Below are 22,906 nucleotides of genomic sequence, written 5' to 3' on the forward strand. Positions count from 1 at the left end.
TTTATAATTATTATTTTTGAACATGATGTAAAAAATCCTAATTTGTCTGTTTTAAGATTATATTGCATTCATTACATTATATTCAAATAATTGAAATTACCAACATTATTATTAACAGGAAAATATTCAGTATTAGGTCAATTCCAGCAGTCTTATGTTAACAATTTTAACCTCCCTTAATCAAAGTAAATAATTAGTAATCCTGTTCAATTATTATTGTTCAATCAATTATTATGGACTGTTAGTCTAGTGGTGCTCAGCCGTTCTTCCTTATCCTCTCGTTTTACGTTTGAACAACTAATGTGAATCCTCAAGCCTGACTATTAAATTGACTAGATTATGATTATAAAACATGTATTATACTTATAAAGCTGTTTGGAAAGAAATATTATCTCATTACGTTTTAAGCATAAGCATATACTGTAAAAAAGATTTAAACACTTGAGGTGGCAGCAACAGCCAATCACAACAGTGGTAGCAGGGGGCATTGGCATTTGATGTCACAAAGTCGTGGTGCCCCGCGCCCTGAGTGATACACTAAACTGCCTTGCGCGTGTGTAGAATGATATTCTCGCGCGTGTAGAATCGCAGCTCGCGAGAGCAGATCGGCTGCGCGTGAGCAAACTATTTGTACTCGAGGGGTTTGTTATTCCCCTCGTAAGTGTTGATTTACGCGCACAGTCTTGGTTTTTGTGTTCGACTGTGGGATTTGCGATTTCTGCAGGTTTCTATTTTACGTGCAAGCTTTGTCACTGTGCTCGTGCTGCTGTAATTTGCATGCGCGCTTGATTCACATGCTTGCAGACTTTTGTCCACTTTTTAACGTCATAATTTTCACTCATTTTTTAAAAAACAGAGCATGATGTGTAAACTATAAATATAGTTTGTCTGAAAGGAACCTATTATATATTACAAACATACAAAATGATGAATCGTTTGCAGAAGAAAAGCTTTTGTTTACATCATATATGTGTGTACTGTGTATAATAATTATGTAGCTCATACACACACATGAATGTATAATTTGAAGAAACAAAATCTATTTATATTTTAAGTGTTTATATATTATAAATTACATATAAACATGCATGTGTGTGTATTTATATATAGATAATTATTACACACAGTATACACACATATGATGTAAAAAAAACTTTTATTCTGCAAACGATTAGTCATAATTCATCATTTTGCAGTCCTAAACATGTTAAAAAGTTATTCTAGAAAAGGCATTCATTATTTTATGTTTTTGTAACATGGCAACTTTTCCTCACCATGCTCTGTTTTTTTACAGTAAAAAGAAATGTGTTTTTTATTTGCTCCCCTATAATCCACCCTGTTTTTTTAAAGTGGTGATCCTGTTTCTCACATAATTTTTCACACCAGTCCAAGTACGTTTCTTCAAGGCTTCTGGCTCTGCTTGAATGCATCTCTCGCAGTCTTGCTTACCAGGAACTTTGCATGTCTTGATGAACTTCATCAGGTGTTTTTCAACAGCTTTTACCTCAACTTCTTCCCATTTTCTTTTTGGAGGTATTGATGAACCTATAAAGTGAAAAATCATATCCTTATTACAACTAAAGTCAATGGGATTTATTTATCAATCAAATGTAGAAACAAGCGCAGATCCATGCGCAAACACAATCTTACAACACCACTCATGTGTGATTCATTAAACTTTCATGTGGCCAATTCCATCACACAAATGAATGGGTGTTGATAAATGTGGCGAATGAAAACTATAGTAATTTAAATATTAAACCCATATAAATGAAGCCTAGCCCCTAGAGAATATGACATGAGGAAACATAACCTGGCCACACAGAGGAACATCTACATAGATATTGAACTTTGACATTTCAAGTTCAAACAAAGTAGCTTGAAAAGCAATATTCATGCAGTTGGGAGCCAGATCACTAAAAAGTAGAGCTGCAACTAACGACTATTTCTTCTGTCGACTAATCTAGCGATTATTTTTCCGATTAGTCGACTACTCTAACAATTTTTTTTTATTAATAAAGTGTTCTTTTTTTGATTAGCTATTTAATCTGTTGGATAATCTGTTTTCTACTCTCTGTCTGATCTGACAGTCATTGGTTGTTTTATTGTATTTTAACACAACGGAATGCTATTTTCACATATTATCTGTTCTGTTGTCAGACATATAGAGCCGTTTTTCCAGACAGGGATTAGACTAGTCCTAGACTAAAATAAATATAAGAGCTGTCCAAACTGAAAACATCTTCCACTGACATATCTTTAAATACATCAGTGCCTTTAGTTTGGCCTCAAAATGCACACAAGTAATGTTTTTAGTAAGGCATGTTTGTTTAAACTAATTATATTTCCTAATTAAACGAAGGTCTAGTCCTGGCTTAAACTAATCTCTGTCCAGGAAACCACCCCAAAGACTATTAAAATAGTGACAAAACATGACCCAATAACCTTGTGTTTAATTCAACCAGCTGTTACTTTAACTACTAAGTTACTAAAATTTTGATTTATAAACGCGACATCGCAGACAATTCGGCACAAATTTAAAAAATTGCCATTACACAGAGTTACTACAGAAGACATGCGCGGGCATAGGAGAGAGAGAGCTCGCGCACAAGCACATAGAGAACCAGTGTATGTGGGAAAACACTGCTAACCTTTCATGATAAACTTTACGCGAGATGAATGTAAACAGCGTGACGCGTCGACGCATTTTACGCATGTCGACGTATTTTCGTAGTCGACGTAATCGATGACGTCGACGCGTCGTTGCAGCACTACTAAAAAGAAATTGATATTTCACCAAAACGCCAACATTGTAATTTTTAGATATGTGACCGAACACGGAAAGTAGAGACACAAGTCTGGGGCAGATTCTTAATGTGTAGTATCTAAGCTTTCCAGCGATGTGTAACACATGGGAATCTGATCATATTTGGAGAAGTTGTTGCCATTTGAATGTAGGAACTCAAAAGACCTCAAAGCGGAGATATAGCCTTTTAAAGTTTGGATCATTTTCACCTCTGTTCTGCTGGGAGTGACAATAGGGCTCATTTACATCTCATTTAGCTAAGCCATACACCCTGTAAAGCCGTTTTGAGATACAGATGCTCTATCATCATATGTAGTTTTTTGTGAAAGAAGTCTGGATGAAAACAGACAAAAAATAAACAGGACTTTTTGTGTTTATCACAAGTCGCATCCAGTCTGTTTCAGACGTGTGAATCATCCAATGACCATTTTTGTCCACAAATGCCATGAAATATAGAAATATATAGTCTATTGTTTACATCAGATTTCGAATGAAAGTCTGGTAATAGATTATAATATATAATCTGATGACCATTTACGTCGTAACACTTTATATCACTGTACTCGCTCGATCGTTCCTCCATCAGCCAATGACTTCATGGCAAATATTGATAGACAAAATACGTAGCCAATTACATAACGAATTCAACAATCATTGTGTGATTTTTTTTGTGTGTTCGACTTCATGTGGCGCTGCAAGAACTGACAGGCGGATGACGTCAAAGTACTGCAAGAGCGAGTCGAAATTAGACTACTCCGTAAGATTTCTTGAATAGCTCGAATAGCTATGAAACGAAGACGACTCCTAACTGTGAGTATTTTTGGTAAAAACAACCATTTTAGTGAACATAGGTTGGTTTGGGCTACAGTGGGGCTCCTTCTCAAGAGGTTAAGTAGCCACGCTGAGGGCAGGGGCAATAACAAAAGAAACAAAAGAAACAAAAGCTGGCTTATCCAGTATGTAAATGCACACAGACGACGACACCACCTACTGCATTCTAGAAACTGCGTAAAAAAAGCAGATATCAACCTCAAAATGTACCCTTTTAAATATACAAATACTGCTATATCAAACATGTAGAGGCTACTTCGTGATCTCAACAGATTCTGCAAAAAATATAAAAATGCTTTTCTATCATTAGCTCAAAAGTTGTTCTGCCGACTTGTGTCACTGGTTTCCGTGACGGGGCACATATTACTGTTTTTAAGACTTGTACAGTCTTGTTCAAAATAATAGCAGTACAATGTGACTAACCAGAATAATCAAGGTTTTTAGTATATTTTTTTTATTGCTACGTGGCAAACAAGTTACCAGTAGGTTCAGTAGATTCTCAGAAAACAAATGAGACCCAGCATTCATGATATGCACGCTCTTGAGGCTGTGCAATTGGGCAAGTAGTTGAATTAGTTGAAGGGGGTGTGTTCAGAAAAATAGCAGTGTGGCATTCAATCACTGAGGTCATCAATTTTGTGAAGAAACAGGTGTGAATCAGGTGGCCCCTATTTAAGGATGAAGCCAACACTTGTTGAACATGCATTTGAAAGCTGAGAAAATGGTTCGTTCAAGACACTGTTCAGAAGAACAGCGTACTTTGATTAAAAAGTTGATTGGAGAGGTGAAAACCTATAAAGAGGTGCAAAAAATGATAGGCTGTTCAGCTAAAATGATCTCCAATGCCTTAAAATGGAGAGCAAAACCAGAGAGACGTGGAAGAAAACGGAAGACAACCATCAAAATGGATAGAAGAATAACCAGAATGGCAAAGGCTCAGCCAATGATCACCTCCAGGATGATCAAAGACAGTCTGGAGTTACCTGTAAGTACTGTGACAGTTAGAAGACGTCTGTGTGAAGCTAATCTATTTTCAAGAATCCCCCGCAAAGTCCCTCTGTTAAAAAAAAGGCATGTGCAGAAGAGGTTACAATTTGCCAAAGAACACATCAACTGGCCTAAAGAGAAATGGAGGAAAATTTTGTGGACTGATGAGAGTAAAATTGTTCTTTTTGGGTCCAAGGGCCACAGGCAGTTTGTGAGACGACCCCTAAACTCTGAATTCAAGCCACAGTACACAGTGAAGACAGTGAAGCATGGAGCATGATATGGGCATGTTTGTCCTACTATGGTGTTGGGCCTATTTATCGCATACCAGGGATCATGGATCAGTTTGCATATGTTAAAATACTTGAAGAGGTCATGTTGCCCTATGCTGAAGAGGACATCCCCTTGAAATAGTTGTTTCAACAAGACAATGACCCAAAACACACTAGTAAACAGGCAGAGTCTTGGTTCCAAACCAACAAAATTAATGTTATGGAGTGGCCAGCCCAATCTCCAGACCTTAATCCAATTGAGAACTTGTGGGGTGATATCAAAAATGCTGTTTCTGAAGCAAAACCAAGAAATGTGAATGAATTGTGGAATGAATCATGGAGTGGAATAACAGCTGAGAGGTGCCACAAGTTGGTTGACTCCATGCCACACAGATGTCAAGCAGTTTTTAAAAACTGTGGTCATACAACTAAATATTAGTTTAGTGATTCACAGGATTGCTAAATCACAGAAAAAAAAAAGTTTGTACAAAATAGTTTTGAATTTGTACAGTCAAAGGTAGACACTGCTATTTTTTTGAACACACCCCTTTCAACTAATACCCCAATTGCACAGCCTTAAGAGTGTGCATATCATGAATGCTGGGTCTTGTTTGTATTCTGAGAATCTACTGAACCTACTGGTAACTTGTTTGCCACGTAGCAATAAAAAATATACTAAAAACCTTGATTATTCTGGTTAGTCACATTGTACTGCTATTATTTTGAACAAGACTGTATATACCCAACTTACCATATTACAGCTGTATAGTAAAAACCTTTTTATAATTAAGTATTCTGCATTGATGCATTTAAATATAACAATGTAAATAAAAATCATACTGTGTATGTGAATTTCATTGCAGGTTTTTCACATAACAGTGTAGGCAGAAGGCGGTTGCGTTTACACTTGGCATTAACATGCGACCTGTATCCGGATGTTGTCCACATACACATTGAAAAGACAAGTGTAAACGCGTCTGTGATCTGAATGTTATCCGATCTGTGTGTCCTGATGCAGAGGTAGTCGAGGACGCATTGTGATCGGATCTCAGTGTAATGTAAACGCAATCCAGCCATCGTATCTGCATTTACAGGTCAACATCACAAAAAAACCCCGCCCACTATCATCTCCTCTCACTGACAGCTGTCAAAAATAAAGGACGTTGTGTCATGGAGCGCAGGTGAGAGACGCATACATTCATATTTGTGAAGCAATGGAAGCTACGCTTAAAAGTATCTTAATAAATCGATATTCAAAAGCATTTAACACTGCTGACTGTATTTAAGTTATTCAGGCATATGTTATATGTTCCTATTCATAGAGAGATTTAATTTTTAATGGCAGAATTCAGGATCGTTATAATGTTTGAGTTTCCATGGCGACATATCAACGTGAATGTTGCGCTTCTTTCTGGTCAATCGGCTGTTTCTGTCTCATTTAACACATTTTAAGTTACTTTAAAACACGTACAAACCATAACAACATTAACCAAATACATCTATTTAGTGTTGGTTTTATGCAAGGTTACTTATATGTGTTTGTAAATTACATTACTTCTTACGCACTATGAACTGGAAATTTAGGAAATTGTTAGCTCTTTTAATTAAATCATATAAAAATTACCAGGAAACATAACTAACAACAGTTTATGGTTAAAATATAAATATACATATAAGTTCAGGCAGAGCCAAAAGCCCGTTATTAAGGCAGAATAAAACAGTGGAGTCGGTCATGTTTCACGCGGATTTTGTTGTTGATTTAAAGCATGCGGGTGAAAGTCAAGTTTAGGTAAAAACAGGATATTCATCCGCGGTGCGGACGCTATAAAGGCTTTTAAAGAGAAGGCTTTTAAAGCTAAAAAATATAACGCTTAAAATGTGAACATCACAGTTGTTGGGGTTGCTAGTTATTCTCTGCTGTTGGCTTCTCAGTAGCACTGTACAATACGGGATTGCGGTTAGCGCGAAAACCCTAAATCATGTGGCTAAGGACAGCTGTACCCATTTTGATTGACAGCTATCCACCCAGCGCGCGTCTCCCCGCACGGGATCAGGTCACACATCCAGATACAGAAGCCACATTTATGTGACAAATGTAAACGCGCCGTGTCCTGATATACGAATGATCGGATCTGCGTGAACGGATCACCGAGATCGCATGTTAATGCAAAATGTAAACGCAGCCTTAGTGAATAAATGACAAATCACATAATATATGTTTATCTATTTCTTCAAACTGACTGTACAACAAACTCAAATTTTGAAAAGCTCCTGTCTTGCTACTGTTGCCTATAGGTATTGTATTTAGTAATTCAGGGTTTGCCATTTCTTGCTGTTTGTGTAGTTTAAAGATTTTTTTTACCTTGATCTTTCTGGGAAGCAGATGGTTGATCAGTCTCTGCTGGTACTGGTGATGTTGTCTGAGGCAGGTCACTACAATCCTCTTCATCACTTGACATTGAATCACCTTCGGCCTCAAGTTGCTCTATAACAATAAAAGGAATCTGTGTATCAATGTATTTTTTGCAAAAGATGATGAAAGATACAGATTTGCAAATATGTAAAGCACAGACGCGCACAAAAATCTAATTTCATACATACCATTTGGGTCGATTTCAATGTCATCAAGTCTCTTTCCTTTAAAGCTGGACAGTGTTCCTTTCTCCATTGCCATTAAGACCTTACTCATTTTTGCCAGCTGCAATGTCCCCTCTGGTAACCGGTAATACTGTCTGTGGATCCTTATATCGTGACCGAGAAAATCAGCCAGTTGATCTGCTTCATTTTCATCAAGGTTGAGAATCTTTGACATGGTAGCTATGTGTTTCCTGAGCCTGGTTGAGGAAAGAGCTTCAGGATTCTTAATGCCACATTCACGAGCAGCTTACTTATGCACTCTCCTCCTCTGTAGGCAGACATTGCACCAGATCTGGCAAACATAAAAGGATTCTCATTTGGGACACCACAAGCCTCACGTGTTTCAACAAGCAGCTTCATGGCAGAAACCAATGAAGGTTTGAGGAGGACAGGGACCTTTCTCCCTCGCTTACCACGGATCTCTACTCTGGTAAAGTGTTTACACAGCTTCCTCTCGAACTCAGAAAGACAGATGTCTATGTCTTCATGCAGCTCAGAAGAATCCCGGCTTTGAAAAGCTGACAAAAGCATCCGTGACACCTCACCTTCTCTTCGTCTATTGAACAGGATAACTTGGGAGAAAGTGACTTTGGCCAAAGCAGCATAGCTGTCTGCAGAGGGGCAGTTTTTAAGTTTATTAAGGAATTTATCCCGTTTCTTTTCTAGATGTGCGTGCAGGACTTTGACATCCTGAGTGAAAGGAATGATCTGTGGTGCATTCCACTTGGCTTCCTTTAATGTAGTTATAGCACCAGCAGAAATGTATTCATTCCACCTTGCTTGGTGTACTTTTCTGAAGTCTCGAGCACACTCAGCACGCTCATGGTCTCCATACATCATCGCATTACTTTCAACAATGCTACAGATCTTTTTTAAAGAATGTCCAAGTTTGAGGGCTAAAGAGGGAATGCGGTAAGAGTTCTTCTCTTCGTCAAAGCCAGACACAACTTTCACAGCTGATATGACATGTTTGAAGTTTGCTGGTATCATGAAGTCCTCCATTGTTTTCAGTGGGGTTATCCTTCTTGCTTCAAGAAGAAGTCTGCCAACTTCTCTCATTTTCTGTCGGATGTAGTCATGTTTGGTCACATCAGATCCCATCCTGTTAAACATGTGCTCTCCCAGTTGCATGATGCATCTGTCACTATGAATCACCCGTGAAACTTCGTCATAGTTCATCAGGGAAAGTACTTTCTTGAAACCTTTACTCACCTCTAAGCCAACAGGTGTTTTTAGGGCACAAAGAGATCTTACTCTTTTTCTGCCCTGAGCTTCATCATCCTTCGGTTTAAGTGGACAGTTTTTAATGTGTTTCCATAGGCTGAGCTTGTTGTAAAGGCCTTGACAGTGAATACAGTGGATAAATTCTTTGGGGTTTTTGCACTTTTTTGGAAGGTAGCAGGCAATAATCTCACCTTCCCCTTTTCTCACCACATCTGTGTTGTGAGCAAAGTTGCCCTTTTTTCTAAGAAGGTTTAACTGGACTCTTCGTTCTTTGGAACGTTTTGGGAAAGCTACAGCCTTTGCAACCTCTACTTCATTGCGATGTACAAACTCAAGGTGTCTTGCCATTTTTGCATATGGCCTAGAGCAATAAAGGCAATACTGTTTTTTGTTATATGACCTGCTCTTTTTTTGTGGTGATGGCATTGACTGAACCAAAGTCTTTTTGTCAGATGAGGTTTCGGTCTCTTCAGTTTGGCATTTCATCCTTTTTGATGACACTGCTGTCATACATTTGGCAAATGAACTACCTGCCTCTTCAGCTTTCCTTTTTGAAAGGGGTGATTTAGTATGTCTTAAACGTTTGTTGGGTCTAGGATCACTACATTCAGACTTATTGTTTGATCCATCTGAACTCCTTTCAGCCTTGCTTTGTCCAGAAGCACTTCCATCTGATTCATCTGAGCTGAACTGGGGTATGTAGTCAACATCACTGTAGTCCGTAACATCTGAATCACTGTAGGCACTCCCAGAATACTAAATGAGAAAAATGTTACACTTACTTAAATCATGCAAAATTATTTCTTTAACTAAATGTTTAAAAACTTGCTTAATGGGATAGACAACTGCCAGAATCCAACTGATTTTCAACAAGAGGAACTCATTTAAGCATATAAAGTGCATGGTTAATTACAAACCTGTCTTTTTCTTGATTGCCTTAATGAGTGCATCTGAAAAAAGAACAAACAAAACTAATGTACATAAAATTGTATATAATAATTAAATGTAAATAATAATAATTTAAAAAATAAAACACTTAAGAGCAAAAAACAGTTATTTCAACTAGATATATTTCAAACTGTAGCTTAGCAAATAAGGCCTTAGTAGATGGCACACTTGGCACGGTTTGATAATCACAAACAGAAACTCTGTACAATACAACTGTATCATAAAATCTTTTTGCACCATGACATAGATGATAATAATATTAGGTCTGTGAATTCACATTAAACAGTTCTTACTAATCTCAATTACCCACCTCCATTAAAGATAGTGTCTCAGACACCTGTGATGAGGAAATCACAGGGGTGGAAGCAGCACAGGGCAAGGGTGTAGAGGGATGCACAGGAGAAGAGGACGATGATGTGGTCATCACAGATGATGAGGGCTGCACAAGTGCAGAGGACGATGATGTGGTCTTCACAGGTGATGAGGGCTGCACAAGTGCAGAGGACGATGATGTGGTCATCACAGGTGATGAGGGCTGCACAGGAGAAGAGGACGATGATGTGGTCATCACAGATGATGAGGGCTGCACAAGTGCAGAGGACGATGATGTGGTCTTCACAGGTGATGAGGGCTGCACAAGGGCAGAGGAAGATGATGTGGTCATCACAGGTGATGAGGGCTGCACATGAGAAGAGGACCATGATGTGGTCATCACAGATGATGAGGGCTGCACAAGTGCAGAGGAAGATGATGTGGTCTTCACAGGTGATGAGGGCTGCACAGGAGAAGAGGACGATGATGTGGTCTTCACAGGTGATGAGGGCTGCACAAGTGCAGAGGACGATGATGTGGTCTTCACAGGTGATGAGGGCTGCACAAGTGCAGAGGACGATGATGTGGTCATCACAGATGATGAGGGCTGCACAAGTGCAGAGGACGATGATGTGGTCTTCACAGGTGATGAGGGCTGCACAGGAGAAGAGGACGATGATGTGGTCTTCACAGGTGATGAGGGCTGCTCTTGTGCAGAGAAAGATGATGTGGTCATCACATGTGATGAGGGCTGCACAGGAGAAGGAGAAGGGTATGAGGGCAATAAGGCTTTTACAGAGGTAGACATTGCACAGGGTGCCTAAGACGGTGCATTAAATGTGTATGCTATAATACTGTCTGTAACTTTAAAAGTATAATTGAAAAAAAGTTAAAAATAAAAGCAGCATGGAAACTGTTCAACGACTATTAACACTTTAAATAATAAAGTCTTAATTGACTGAGGTGCTAATCAAGTAATGTGATGATCATATCCAAATATTACTCACCATGAAATATTCTTGTGATGGCTCTATGGCAGTTTTTTTCGTTTTAATTTGTGCTCTGTTAAAGCGCTCATGGCAATCTTTGAGTTTCTGAGGATATATGAAAAGGTATTAAACTTAAAAGTAAAATGTACATAATGTTAAAAGCTGTGACACTCAAAGACATTAGGCAAAACCAATCAAAAATATAGAAAACAAAAAGTAAATATAAAATATTGCTTAATTTCAAGTGCTCTGGTTTAGATTAAAGGAATAGTCTACTCATTTTCAATATTAAACTATGTTATTACCTTAACTAAGAATTGTTGATACATCCCTCTATCATCTGTGTGCGTGCACGTAAGCGCTGGAGCGCGTTGCGACACTTTGATAGCATTTAGCTTAGCCCCATTCATTCAATGGTACCAATCAGAGATAAAGTTAGAAGTGACCAAACACATCAACGTTTTTCCTATTTAAGACGAGTAGTTATACGAGCAAGTTTGGTGGTACAAAATAAAACGTAGCGCTTTTCTAAGCGGATTTAAAAGAGGAACTATATTTTATGGCGTAATAGCACTTTTGGGAGTACTTCGACTCGGCGCAGTAACACCCTCCCTCTCCCATTATGAGAGTGAGAAGGGGAGCGGACTTTTCAGGCGAGTCGAAGTACTCCCAAAAGTGCTATTACGCCATAAAATATAGTTCCTCTTTTAAATCCGCTTAGAAAAGCGCTACGTTTTATTTTGTACCACCAAACTTGCTCGTATAACTACTCGTTTTAAACAGGAAAAACGTTGATGTGTTTGCTCACTTCTAACTTTATCTCTGATTGGTACCATTGAATGAATGGAACGAAATGTCGCAGCACGCTCCAGCGCCCACGCGCACGCACACAGACGACAGAGGGATGCACCAACAACTCCCAGCCAAGGCAATAACATAGCTCAACATTGAAAATGAGTAGACTATTCCTTTAAGAGCAAGCCAAATAAATTTAGTTTAGTAAACTAAATAAGGAAACCCATAAATCTGTTAGAAAAGATATAGCACATAAAGTAAGAAGGGTCTATGGGCCAGATTTACTAACAGCTTGTGCCAGCGCAAACCATCATTTTGTTACATAACGACTGTTGTGATTTATTAAAGACTTGAATGTCTTTAAAATACAAAATCGATTGTGGGGCCATTGTCATGTTTGAATAGAAAAGAGCTCTGCCCGAACTGCTGCTATAAAATTAGACACACACAATTTTGGAAAATATCATTATATACTGTAGCATTAAGATTTGTGCTCACAGAAATGAGTAGTTAAATGTGTTCACTAGAAGTTGCCGTCCAATACTTTTGTCCATATAGTGTAACTAGTTATCTGATGAAGTAAACTGCCTAAGATACTTTCTGCATGTATAGAATGGTTACCATTTTATTCTCTAATGTACTTGCTTTGCCTGACTGTTGTGGCTCAACTTGCTTATGTGGTTCATTGATGTACACCTTATACAGGGCAGATGAGGAAACAGGAGGAGCCTGATGGAACTGAAAGTCAGAAAAGAAGAGTTAGGGGGTAAATTTTGTACTGTATTTGCTAAGCTTTTGTATGGTTTTGTTTTATACTGTGATGTATAAAAGACAGTGAGATGCAGTAATATAAGGTACACGTTCATCTGTCCTACAGTAACTTTAGCTGAACCTACTTTTTAAATCTGTCAGTATTCCTCTGTTTAAAAAAACAAACAAGAATACGTTTACTGAAAAAATGCACGATTTAGAAGTTGTGGCATTGTTTCACAGAGGATTAAATGCTTGTCCAATATGTCAAAAACCTCTCAAATTGCTAGTTTCCCACATGACTGTATAGAACCCGAATATAGATGTTTTGTGTACTTACCAATTTCTGCAAATCCAAACTGCTGACTGGGCTTTTATCACTGGATTCTGTTGATGATACCTAAATGAAAGATTTGAGAAATATGAGAACACAATCATATGGTATCAAATCAGCATAAGAGAAAAATGTCATCATGAAATATTGTTAAAGATTCTTAGGATATACTTGACAGTACCTTAGCTCGCCAAGGCCAATCTGAATCTCCATAACTGTAAGTGATTTCTTCTCCTGGTTGGATATCTCGTACAGCAAAAAGACACAGATGAGGTTTTTTGTTCACTTCAACAGTTCTTATTTTGCATGTAGGATTTCTGTGCTCATCATTTACAAGTCTTCCCAAGGACCCATCTTCCTTGGATGCATCCATGCTATAAATACATAAAAATACCACCAAGCATAAGAGACTGATTTGTAATCTTGTACAGCAGTTGTTTCCTTTATGCCTGTACCTCGTAAGAGTAACTTCTGTAAACATATCTTAACAACTACATGAAATCAAAATGAGTTTTTTGGGCTTTAAGGCATTTTACATCAGTGGGTTTGGTTATATGGTCTGCTCTACAAATTTTGGGGCAGATTCCTGAACAGGGCTAAAGTCTATTCGCAGACTTGAATACAAGTTTGAATTGTCTGAACAGAAAACAGCTTTCACTGAGATATCTTAGAGAGCGCCTATTTCATTTCTAAAAAAAACAATATTATTTTGTGTATTTGGTATAATATAATGTGTTCATGTGGTTTATGGTTAAAAAACACATTATTTTCCACATAAGGTTTATTTTTGTATTTCCAGATTTAACTCTCTTCCTGAAACGCACTGATTTGAAAAGCTGTGTGCCTAATTGGTCAGCTAATCTGTATGTTGTGATTGGTCTGATTAGCTCTGTCAGCTGGAAACGTGAGACTTCTTACCATGATTGAAAGATTCAGTTACTAACAGAAGTTACAGGAGTTAACTTACAGGTTGAGTTCGAAGCAGGATGAATTATGATAATGTCGGTCTTGTCTACATCACCAATCCCAGGAAGTAAACCTTTTGCCTACAATCCGTGTGTTTGTTGTAATCCAAGAAAAGAGCTTTACGTTGGAGACGATAACTCGCGTCATGGTTTACTTTTGGGCTTGTAACTTTTGCATATTGTTAACATGTACAAATACACACTTAAACACCAGAGGACATTTAAAAACAATAGGTGCTCTTTAACATATCAGTGCCACTGTTTTTATCACAAGATGCACAGCAAATTTTTTTTGTAAAATGTCCTAATATTACTAAGCCCTAGTCCTGGATTAATCTAAACCCTGTATGGTAAACTGCCCCTTTGTTTCTGCTTTTTTACACACAATAAAAATCATCAGCTGGGTACTGAGTGCGTCATACCAAATGTGCAGAGACGAGGATCACCAGGACCCAGGGGCCGGTTGCATAAACATAGCCGTGACATTAAGACTGCGTCTTAAGAATTATTCTGACTAACTAGCAATTAGTTAGGGCTAATCAGTCTTATTATTTGGATTTAAATTAGACCAATCTACCTTTCTATGTAACATACTTAAAACAGTTATGATCAGTCTTGAAGAAAAAAATTCATGACTAACTTTAAAGACTAGTCTTAAAGTTTTATGCAACCGGCCACAGGAGTTTTGGTGAACTAACCCTTAACCGCCCTATTACTTCAAGACAACTCTATACTCACCACCAATTTTTGCCATGCCACTGAAAATCAAACAAGAATGTGTTCTCAACGTCATTGTAGAGTTCAGATCGATCAAGGCTCTCCTCTGAAGTCAGAAGTTCACCTCTGTATTCAAGGACAAAATCACCTCTAAAAAATGCTTCAGTGGTGAAAACTCCACGTCCTAAAAAGAAAAAAATACCAGTAAGTTCTGATGTTCCTTTAAAGTTAATTATTATTTTCATGAGCTCTTATCCAAAAACAATAATAAAAATTACTAGATCTGAAGTTTTATCTGTGGTATCCAACAAATTTGGACATTGCCCTAGTTGGATCTTTCATTTTGTTGTTGTCGGCTGGATTAAAAGGAGTAAAACAATACATTTTACCTTGATAATTTGTTATATAAGAGGTCATCATACTTAAATGAACATCACAAATTTGAAAACGTATGGCTATTGAAATATAACAGTTTTTTGCACCAAGCCAGGAAAATGGTCTATTCAGGAATGTGCTGAAATATGATGTCAGAGTAGAATTGAAACACCTCCCCAAACCAATATACAATGACCACTTTTGTAGCCCTGTCCACAGCTTTGCGTGACATGTGTGGGTCAGGGGTAAAGCAAACCATGCAGTGTCTCAACAATCAGTAAACATTAGGGGTGGCACGGTTCATGAAAAAAATCCGAACCGTTCAGTTCGGAGCGTGTGTGCGTCGCACGGTTCATGGCATGCGCAATAGCCTCGTGCCCTGTATGTGACCTTGCCTCAGATGGCGTGTTTCCCTTTCGCGAAAGAAAAGTTGACTGTTGTGGAGAGTGAGTGCTGCAGTTTATGTTACATGTAGAAATGGCAAGTGGGAGAGAAAAGGAAGGCGGTGGAAAAAAGAGACGGATTTAAATATTACAGGTGTAAACGTTGTGTTTCTCTCTCGTCCACATATACTCTCTGCAGTATTTAAGCAGCCTCTCAGTGATAAATCTTAAAGCTACACTGAAGTTGGCAGTTTGATAAATGCAAGTTATCTTTGTGTGCTAAAAAGGCACATAAGATGGATATACACATTCTCCTTTTTTGCCAAAAAAAGAGAGGGTCCCAATAATGTGCTTAAAGTCAAATTCAGTTTGTGCATGATTACATGATATAACTTTTTTAATAATGTATCCTAAATTATGGATAATTACTACATTAATAAGATAATACATTTCTGGAGTGTTAAAAATTAAAAGTAAAAATAACAACAAGAACCGTACAGAACCGAGAACTGTGGCCATTAAACCGTGATACGAACCGAACCGAGGGTTTTGTGAACCGTGCCACCCCTAGTAAACATGTCTTTAAAGATTGCCAAATGTAACCAAAATGACTTTTGAAAACATGTTTCCTTTTATTTTTACGTGGTGATCTGTTATAAGTACCCAACAAAGTGTTCGGTTGTGGAAGAACCGTCTATGGGAAGAACACAGACGTTGTTTAACGGAGGCTTGGAACATAACATTAGGAATGCGTGGTTAAAGTTTGTTTTTGAAGAAGTTCCAGCTCGGGTGGGGAGTGTTTGTTTACTATGTGTACCACGGATTCATTTGTAAAGAAGCCATGAGTCGGTGCTGGATTTGCAGAGAAACTGTGATTAAAAGCACCAGTAATATTGCATCTGGCAGGAATGACACAACAGTATACACAGTGAGTAATACATTTTACTTTAAGTTACTACGCGTCACTACTGTTTAGTAAAAGATCGCTTGATATGTCCTGTTGTAACATCAGTGTCTAAACACGTATATTTTACTGTTTTAATTTACTAAAAAAATTACACTTAACAATATGACTGTAATATAACGATAGAAATATACAAAGTTAGTGATAAGGAAGAACTTACCAGCCCTAATTTAGATTCTGATGCCTGCTTACTGTGTTGTATACGGTAATTTAGGCAAGTCGCATTTGTAAGGTCCAACACTCAACAAAGCTTTTTTCTCATATAACTGTGGTATGTAACGTTATGTGTATGTAAGAGCAACCTCACAAGCACAATAGAAATATACAAAGTTAGTGATAAGGACTTATCAGCCGTGGTTTAGATTCTGATGCGTGCTTACTTGTGTTGTTTATGGTAATTTAGTCACGTTGAGTTTATAGTTTTGTTTATACTTTACTATACGTATTGTCATTTATGGGTATCATCTTTAGCACCCAGAATCTTTTGTGGCTCAAACATATTTGTGTTCGGCTGCTATTTTTACACATCAATGTTTTTAAAACATTTCCCCACATGTAATGACGGGGATCATAGCAGTGGGCGTTTACGTCCAGGTCTTCACTGCGGCCCCCCCTTCAAACGAACCATTATCCAGAGAGCAACTAATCCATGTTACAAACTAACCTATTACTTATTGCCTTTGATGTTTTTGAATGGAAAAACCACTTGAACAGTAGATATCAGACAACAGTAGTAAAACAATAAAATCGACAGATTCATTGCCCCTTTAAGTCAGCAGGATCTATCACAAGAGTCCATGTAGAGTGCACGTGACACAATTTCCATCATGCATTCACTGACGGATTTTGAAGTAGGTAGCCCAGGCGATGTGTTGCATTTTGTCGCAATGCGCATGCATCAAAAGTCTGTATGCACATACAAATAAACTATGCTTTGCAACTTACATTTGCGTACATGAAAGAAAACCGTCTATACTACAGAATTTATCTTACCTTTATATTTGCTGATAACTTGCTCATAAAGCTCAGGCTTGTCTGTTTTGCAAGTAATGTGATGCTCAGCATCCTGTTGAGGTCTTTTTCGTTTTTTCTGCCTTGGTATACCCAGCATCATGGCGACTGCAGTGACTGAAAATAATTAAATTAATCAATCGATTAATCAACCATAATATTAAGATTGCTAAAATTGTTTACCCAAACAGCCAACAAATGGTATAACATATGTATCTAACTTATGTATATGCATGTATACTTTTGTAAATATACATATAGCTTAGATATACACACACACACATACATACATACATACACAACTGTAGTTAACTTAGATATACATACACAACTTAAAATCTTTAAAGATATCTGTGGCTATTCGTGCCACTGTGCATGATAAGAAAATCGCATGATTGAAATTTAGATTAAACAATAAGAATTAATTACTAATTACCCAATCTATTACTGCTATTTCACATAATTTTACTAAGCACTTAGTCGTTTATGGACAACATTAATAGATCAGTAAAGTAAGTTAAGTTACTCTGAAACCGAATGTTTGTTTACTGACCAATGCCAATATCATAGGCTACTCAGGAAGATAATATTTTTGACCACAAACCGTCAAATAAGATAAAATATTTCACAAATCATATGTTAATCCTGCTTATCTTTCATATTTTGCAAAAATATGTTATTATACATAGGACTGAACTCACCTTTCCTCCTATAATGAGCGCGTGTAGTCTGCTTCGCGGGAAATTGGTGCTAACAGCGGTGATGTCATTATCACGTGTCTGCATTTCCAGGGAAACGAATCCACTGCTGCTGACTTGCGTAGTAAAAGTGTCGTTGATAGGAAGGCCGAAAGGATGTCACGTTGAAATATCGCGTGAGCGATTCGAGCACGTATTGATAAAGTTTGATCTCGCGGTACTGTGATGTCATATCTTGTTCGATCTGCGCAGCGCTGTATGAACACAGCTTAGTGGTTTTGCTGTTACGCTACAGACAAGGGGATCAGCACAGCACCTCGTGCTACTGTCCAAAACAACTGCTATTTACAGAGAGATTCCTCTAAATGTTGACAAATCCACATGGAAATTAATTGATGGAATGTACTTTTAAAAACATTTAATACATACAACAAAACAGCTTAATGAAAGCTCTGTTTCTTGAGAACATTTACTGCTCCACCTACAATATCTTATTGGACTGTCTTTTTTATTACCTAATAAAAATTAAACATGCAACAAAGCTTTTTTAAACAAGTAAAAAATATAATATAATAACTTTTGACCCAAATTGAACACAGCTGAAACAGAAGGTGTTCAGGGTTGTTTGATAATTACAGACAGGTGTATGAGCAGGGTTTTAGACACCTGACCTAGGGTTTAGGAATACACAAAGTGTAACTTCAGATTATGAATACCCAGGGTTATCTCTTAACCCCTGGTTAAGCACGAACAGTGTGACACGTGAAACAGATAACCCAGGATTCCGTTAACCCGGGGTTTAGAATAACCTGGTGTTAACTTTTCCAGTGTGAAAAGCATGTTTATATGTTGATAACCTCAAATGACACTAAATCTCCTGTTCATTTCTTCTGGTTGTGTAGTTAGCAGTTTGATGTGCTGCTCTGATGTGGAGCATCAGTGGCTAAAACAAGTGGGTTTCAATGTTTACATGCACAACAATATTCAAATAAAACAACTGCAAAACTAAGATGTAAACAGTGGTTTTTAATTACTCTTATTTGGCTAAAGTCATAATCAAAGTAAACACAAATCAAATTCATATTCATATTTTAGCTTCATTATCAAAGTGCATCATGACCTACACACTTCAATCACAATACTAACGTTGTGTGGGAGTTTTGTGACAGGACACATATACACACACAGTGGTCAACCGTTTGGCTGTAAACAGATGGCATCAAGCAGGAAAGGCCCTCTAGCTAGGTTTCCAACTGTCCCGTATTAGTCGGCATGTCCGTATTTTGGGTCTCATTGATTTTAGTCCTGTATGTGACCTCCCATGTCTTGTTTTTGACTGCTACGTTGATCTAAACAGTGGCTCCACAACAACTGAGAAGCAGATGACGACAAAATCCAACAAGAGTGATTTGAGAATTCAGACAAAGTGGACTGCTATCGAAATGCTCTCGCGGTACTTTGATGTCATCCGCCTGTCTGTTCATGCGGCACTGCATGAAGTCAAACAACTAGCAAGCAGTGCTGAACACTTGAGAATAATCTCAAACACAATCAGTATACGCTAAAGGGGGTCATATAATATGATATCATGTTATCCTTTTATTATTTGTGCAAAGATCTTCATAATTAAAATGCTCAGTCTCAATTACAAAGAGATCACTGATCCAGACCTGCGTAATAAATCGATCTTAAAGGCCCCAACAAAACATTTCCAACTTTGCTTGGACATTCTCACACTTCTAATTCACATCCTGTGTGTTTTAATTAAAGTATTTGAAGTTGACTCTGCAAAACTACAGCTCACAGAATTATTGAATCTATGTTAGTTTTAGTTTGTCACATGTAAGATGAACATGAAGGGGATAACGTTTAATTACCCTTAGTGCAGAAGTCACAACTGTTTTGTCTTCCCTGCTGAGAAAACCAGCATACCAGCAAGACCAGCATATGTTGTGTTTTGGTGCTGGTTTGCTTGTGAACACCAGCTAAACCAGCATCAAACCAGCATCAGCACCAGCATTAGCACCAGCTAAACCAGCACCAAACCAGCATTAGCACCAGCTAAACCAGCATTAGCACTAGCATCCCATGCTGGTCATACCAGCATATGTTGTGTTTTGGTGCTGGTATGCTGTGACCACCAGCTAAACCAGCATAGACCAGCATAATTCCCATGCTGGTCCATGCTGGTTTGATGCTGTTTTTTTTTCAGCAGCGTTATACGGTAATGGTTCAATTTAAGGACTGTGTTAAAAGTACCTGCTGTACCAACAAACTGTTAATAAACCCATTGTATGTTGCCAAGGCATAAGAGTTATTATACAATTTTAATTAAGGGATTAGCTATCATTTGGACAAAATACACTGTATACAAACAAAACCATGCCTGCACTGCTGCAGCAGACCACCTTTTGTCCTGTATTTGGTGAGGGTGACAAAGTTAGCAACCCTACATCTAACACATATAACAAATAATTAACTGCACTTTAAGCTTTCGTAATATTTAAAATAAAAAAATAATATAGTATCACAACAACTATGAACTTTATGTTGTTCAGGAGTAACATGGGGATGTAATAATGTCTGCGATTAATGGATTAATTCTATAACATGTAAAATGGGAACATGAAAGCATTAAAAGCATTTTATGTAAACACCTTAATTTGAATACTGTATTATTTAGAATAAGGTCAGTAATTAGATTACTACTGTCCATGTAAACATAATCACTGGCTGACCCTGCTAACTTTACTTCAGTGGACTGCACCTTTTAAATTAAATGATAAAGTTATCTAAACAAACAGCTTATATGACTTTATTTCTGAATGAGAATTGTATATGTGTTGTAAAGTCTGATGTGCTACTGTGATGTCGGGGGAAGGGCGTTTAGACATGTGAGGCCTGAAATCACTGACTGACAAACTGCTAACTTTACTTCAGTGGACTGCACCTTTTAAATTAAATGATAAAGTTCTCTAACAAACAGCTTATATGACTTTATTTCTGAATGAGAATTGTATATGTGTTGTAAAGTCTGATGTGCTACTGTGATGTCGGGGGAAGGGCGCTTAGACATGTGAGGCCTGAAATCACTGACTGACAAACTGCTAACTTTACTTCAGTGGACTGCACCTTTTAAATTAAATGATAAAGTTCTCTAACAAACAGCTTATATGACTTTATTTCTGAATGAGAATTGTATATGTGTTGTAAAGTCTGATGTGCTACTGTGATGTCGGGGGAAGGGCGCTTAGACATGTGAGGCCTAAAATCACTGACTGGCAAACTGCTAACTTTACTTCAGAGGACTGCACCTTTTAAATTAAATAATAAAGTTCTCTAAACAAACAGCTTATATGACTTTATTTCTGAATGAGAATTGTATATGTGTTGTAAAGTCTGATGTGCTACTGTGATGTCGGGGGAAGGGCGTTTAGACATGTGAGGCCTGAAATCACTGACTGACAAACTGCTAACTTTACTTCAGTGGACTGCACCTTTTAAATTAAATGATACAGTTCTCTAAACAAACAGCTTATATGACTTTATTTCTGAATGAGAATTGTATATGTGTTGTAAAGTCTGATGTGCTACTGTGATGTCGGGGGAAGGGCGTTTAGACATGTGAGGCCTGAAATCACTGACTGACAAACTGCTAACTTTACTTCAGTGGACTGCACCTTTTAAATTAAATGATCAAGTTCTCTAACAAACAGCTTATATGACTTTATTTCTGAATGAGAATTGTATATGTGTTGTAAAGTCTGATGTGCTACTGTGATGTCGGGGGAAGGGCGCTTAGACATGTGAGGCCTGAATCACTGACTGACAAACTGCTAACTTTACTTCAGAGGACTGCACCTTTTAAATTAAATGATAAAGTTCTCTAAACAAACAGCTTATATGACTTTATTTCTGAATGAGAATTGTATATGTGTTGTAAAGTCTGATGTGCTACTGTGATGTCAGGGGAAGGGCATTTAGACATGTGAGGCCTGAAATCACTGACTGACAAACTGCTAACTTTACTTCAGTGGACTGCACCTTTTAAATTAAATGATAAAGTTCTCTAAACAAACAGCTTATATGACTTTATTTCTGAATGAGAATTGTATTGTAAAGTCTGATGTGCTACTGTGATGTCGGGGGAAGGGCGTTTAGACATGTGAGGCCTAAAATCACTGACTGACAAACTACTAACTTTACTTCAGAGGACTGCACCTTTTAAATTAAATGATACAGTTCTCTAAACAAACAGCTTATATGACTTTATTTCTGAATGAGAATTGTATATGTGTTGTAAAGTCTGATGTGCTACTGTGATGTCGGGGGAAGGGCGCTTGGACATGTGAGGCCTGAAATCACTGACTGACAAACTGCTAACTTTACTTCAGTGGACTGCACCTTTTAAATTAAATGATAAAGTTCTCTAAACAAACAGCTTATGACTTTATTTCTGAATGAGAATTGTATTGTAATGTCTGATGTGCTACTGTGATGTCGGGGGAAGGGCGTGTCGACATGTGAGGCCTAAAGTCACTGACTGACAAACTACTAACTTTACTTCAGAGGACTGCACCTTTTAAATTAAATGATACAGTTCTCTAAACAAACAGCTTATATGACTTTATTTCTGAATGAGAATTGTATATGTGTTGTAAAGTCTGATGTGCTACTGTGATGTCGGGGGAAGGGCGTTTAGACATGTGAGGCCTAAAATCACTGACTGGCAAACTGCTAACTTTACTTCAGAGGACTGCACCTTTTAAATTAAATGATACAGTTCTCCAAACAAACAGCTTATATGACTTTATTTCTGAATGAGAATTGTATATGTGTTGTAAAGTCTGATGTGCTACTGTGATGTCGGGGGAAGGGCGCTTAGACATGTGAGGCCTGAAATCACTG

General features: G+C 37.7%; 3 protein-coding genes across 3 annotated transcripts; all 3 read right to left on the reverse strand.

Annotated features, from left to right (window-relative positions):
* Window positions 1-836: 836 nt before the first annotated feature.
* On the reverse strand, window positions 837-7,987 carry LOC141369077 (uncharacterized). The gene is made up of 3 exons (XM_073874363.1): window positions 7,498-7,987; window positions 7,259-7,381; window positions 837-1,545 (listed from the first exon to the last, which is right to left on the reverse strand). The coding sequence occupies exons 1-3, from the start codon at window positions 7,706-7,708 to the stop codon at window positions 1,325-1,327; spliced, it is 555 nt and encodes a 184-aa protein (XP_073730464.1). The 5' UTR covers window positions 7,709-7,987; the 3' UTR covers window positions 837-1,324.
* LOC141368899 (uncharacterized) lies at window positions 7,714-10,825 on the reverse strand. Its single transcript, XM_073873710.1, has 3 exons — window positions 10,016-10,825; window positions 9,675-9,707; window positions 7,714-9,513 (listed from the first exon to the last, which is right to left on the reverse strand). The coding sequence occupies exons 1-3, from the start codon at window positions 10,823-10,825 to the stop codon at window positions 7,714-7,716; spliced, it is 2,643 nt and encodes an 880-aa protein (XP_073729811.1).
* Window positions 10,826-10,988: 163 nt separating this feature from the next.
* LOC141369202 (uncharacterized) lies at window positions 10,989-17,413 on the reverse strand. The gene is made up of 6 exons (XM_073874751.1): window positions 17,283-17,413; window positions 14,589-14,751; window positions 13,067-13,259; window positions 12,892-12,951; window positions 12,423-12,539; window positions 10,989-11,111 (listed from the first exon to the last, which is right to left on the reverse strand). Exons 1-6 carry the CDS (start codon window positions 17,401-17,403, stop codon window positions 11,004-11,006), a joined length of 762 nt encoding a protein of 253 aa, XP_073730852.1. The 5' UTR covers window positions 17,404-17,413; the 3' UTR covers window positions 10,989-11,003.
* Window positions 17,414-22,906: the final 5,493 nt, after the last annotated feature.

The sequence above is a fragment of the Misgurnus anguillicaudatus genome, chromosome 12 (assembly GCF_027580225.2).
Source record: "Misgurnus anguillicaudatus chromosome 12, ASM2758022v2, whole genome shotgun sequence".
Classification (NCBI taxonomy): Eukaryota; Metazoa; Chordata; class Actinopteri; order Cypriniformes; family Cobitidae; genus Misgurnus; species Misgurnus anguillicaudatus.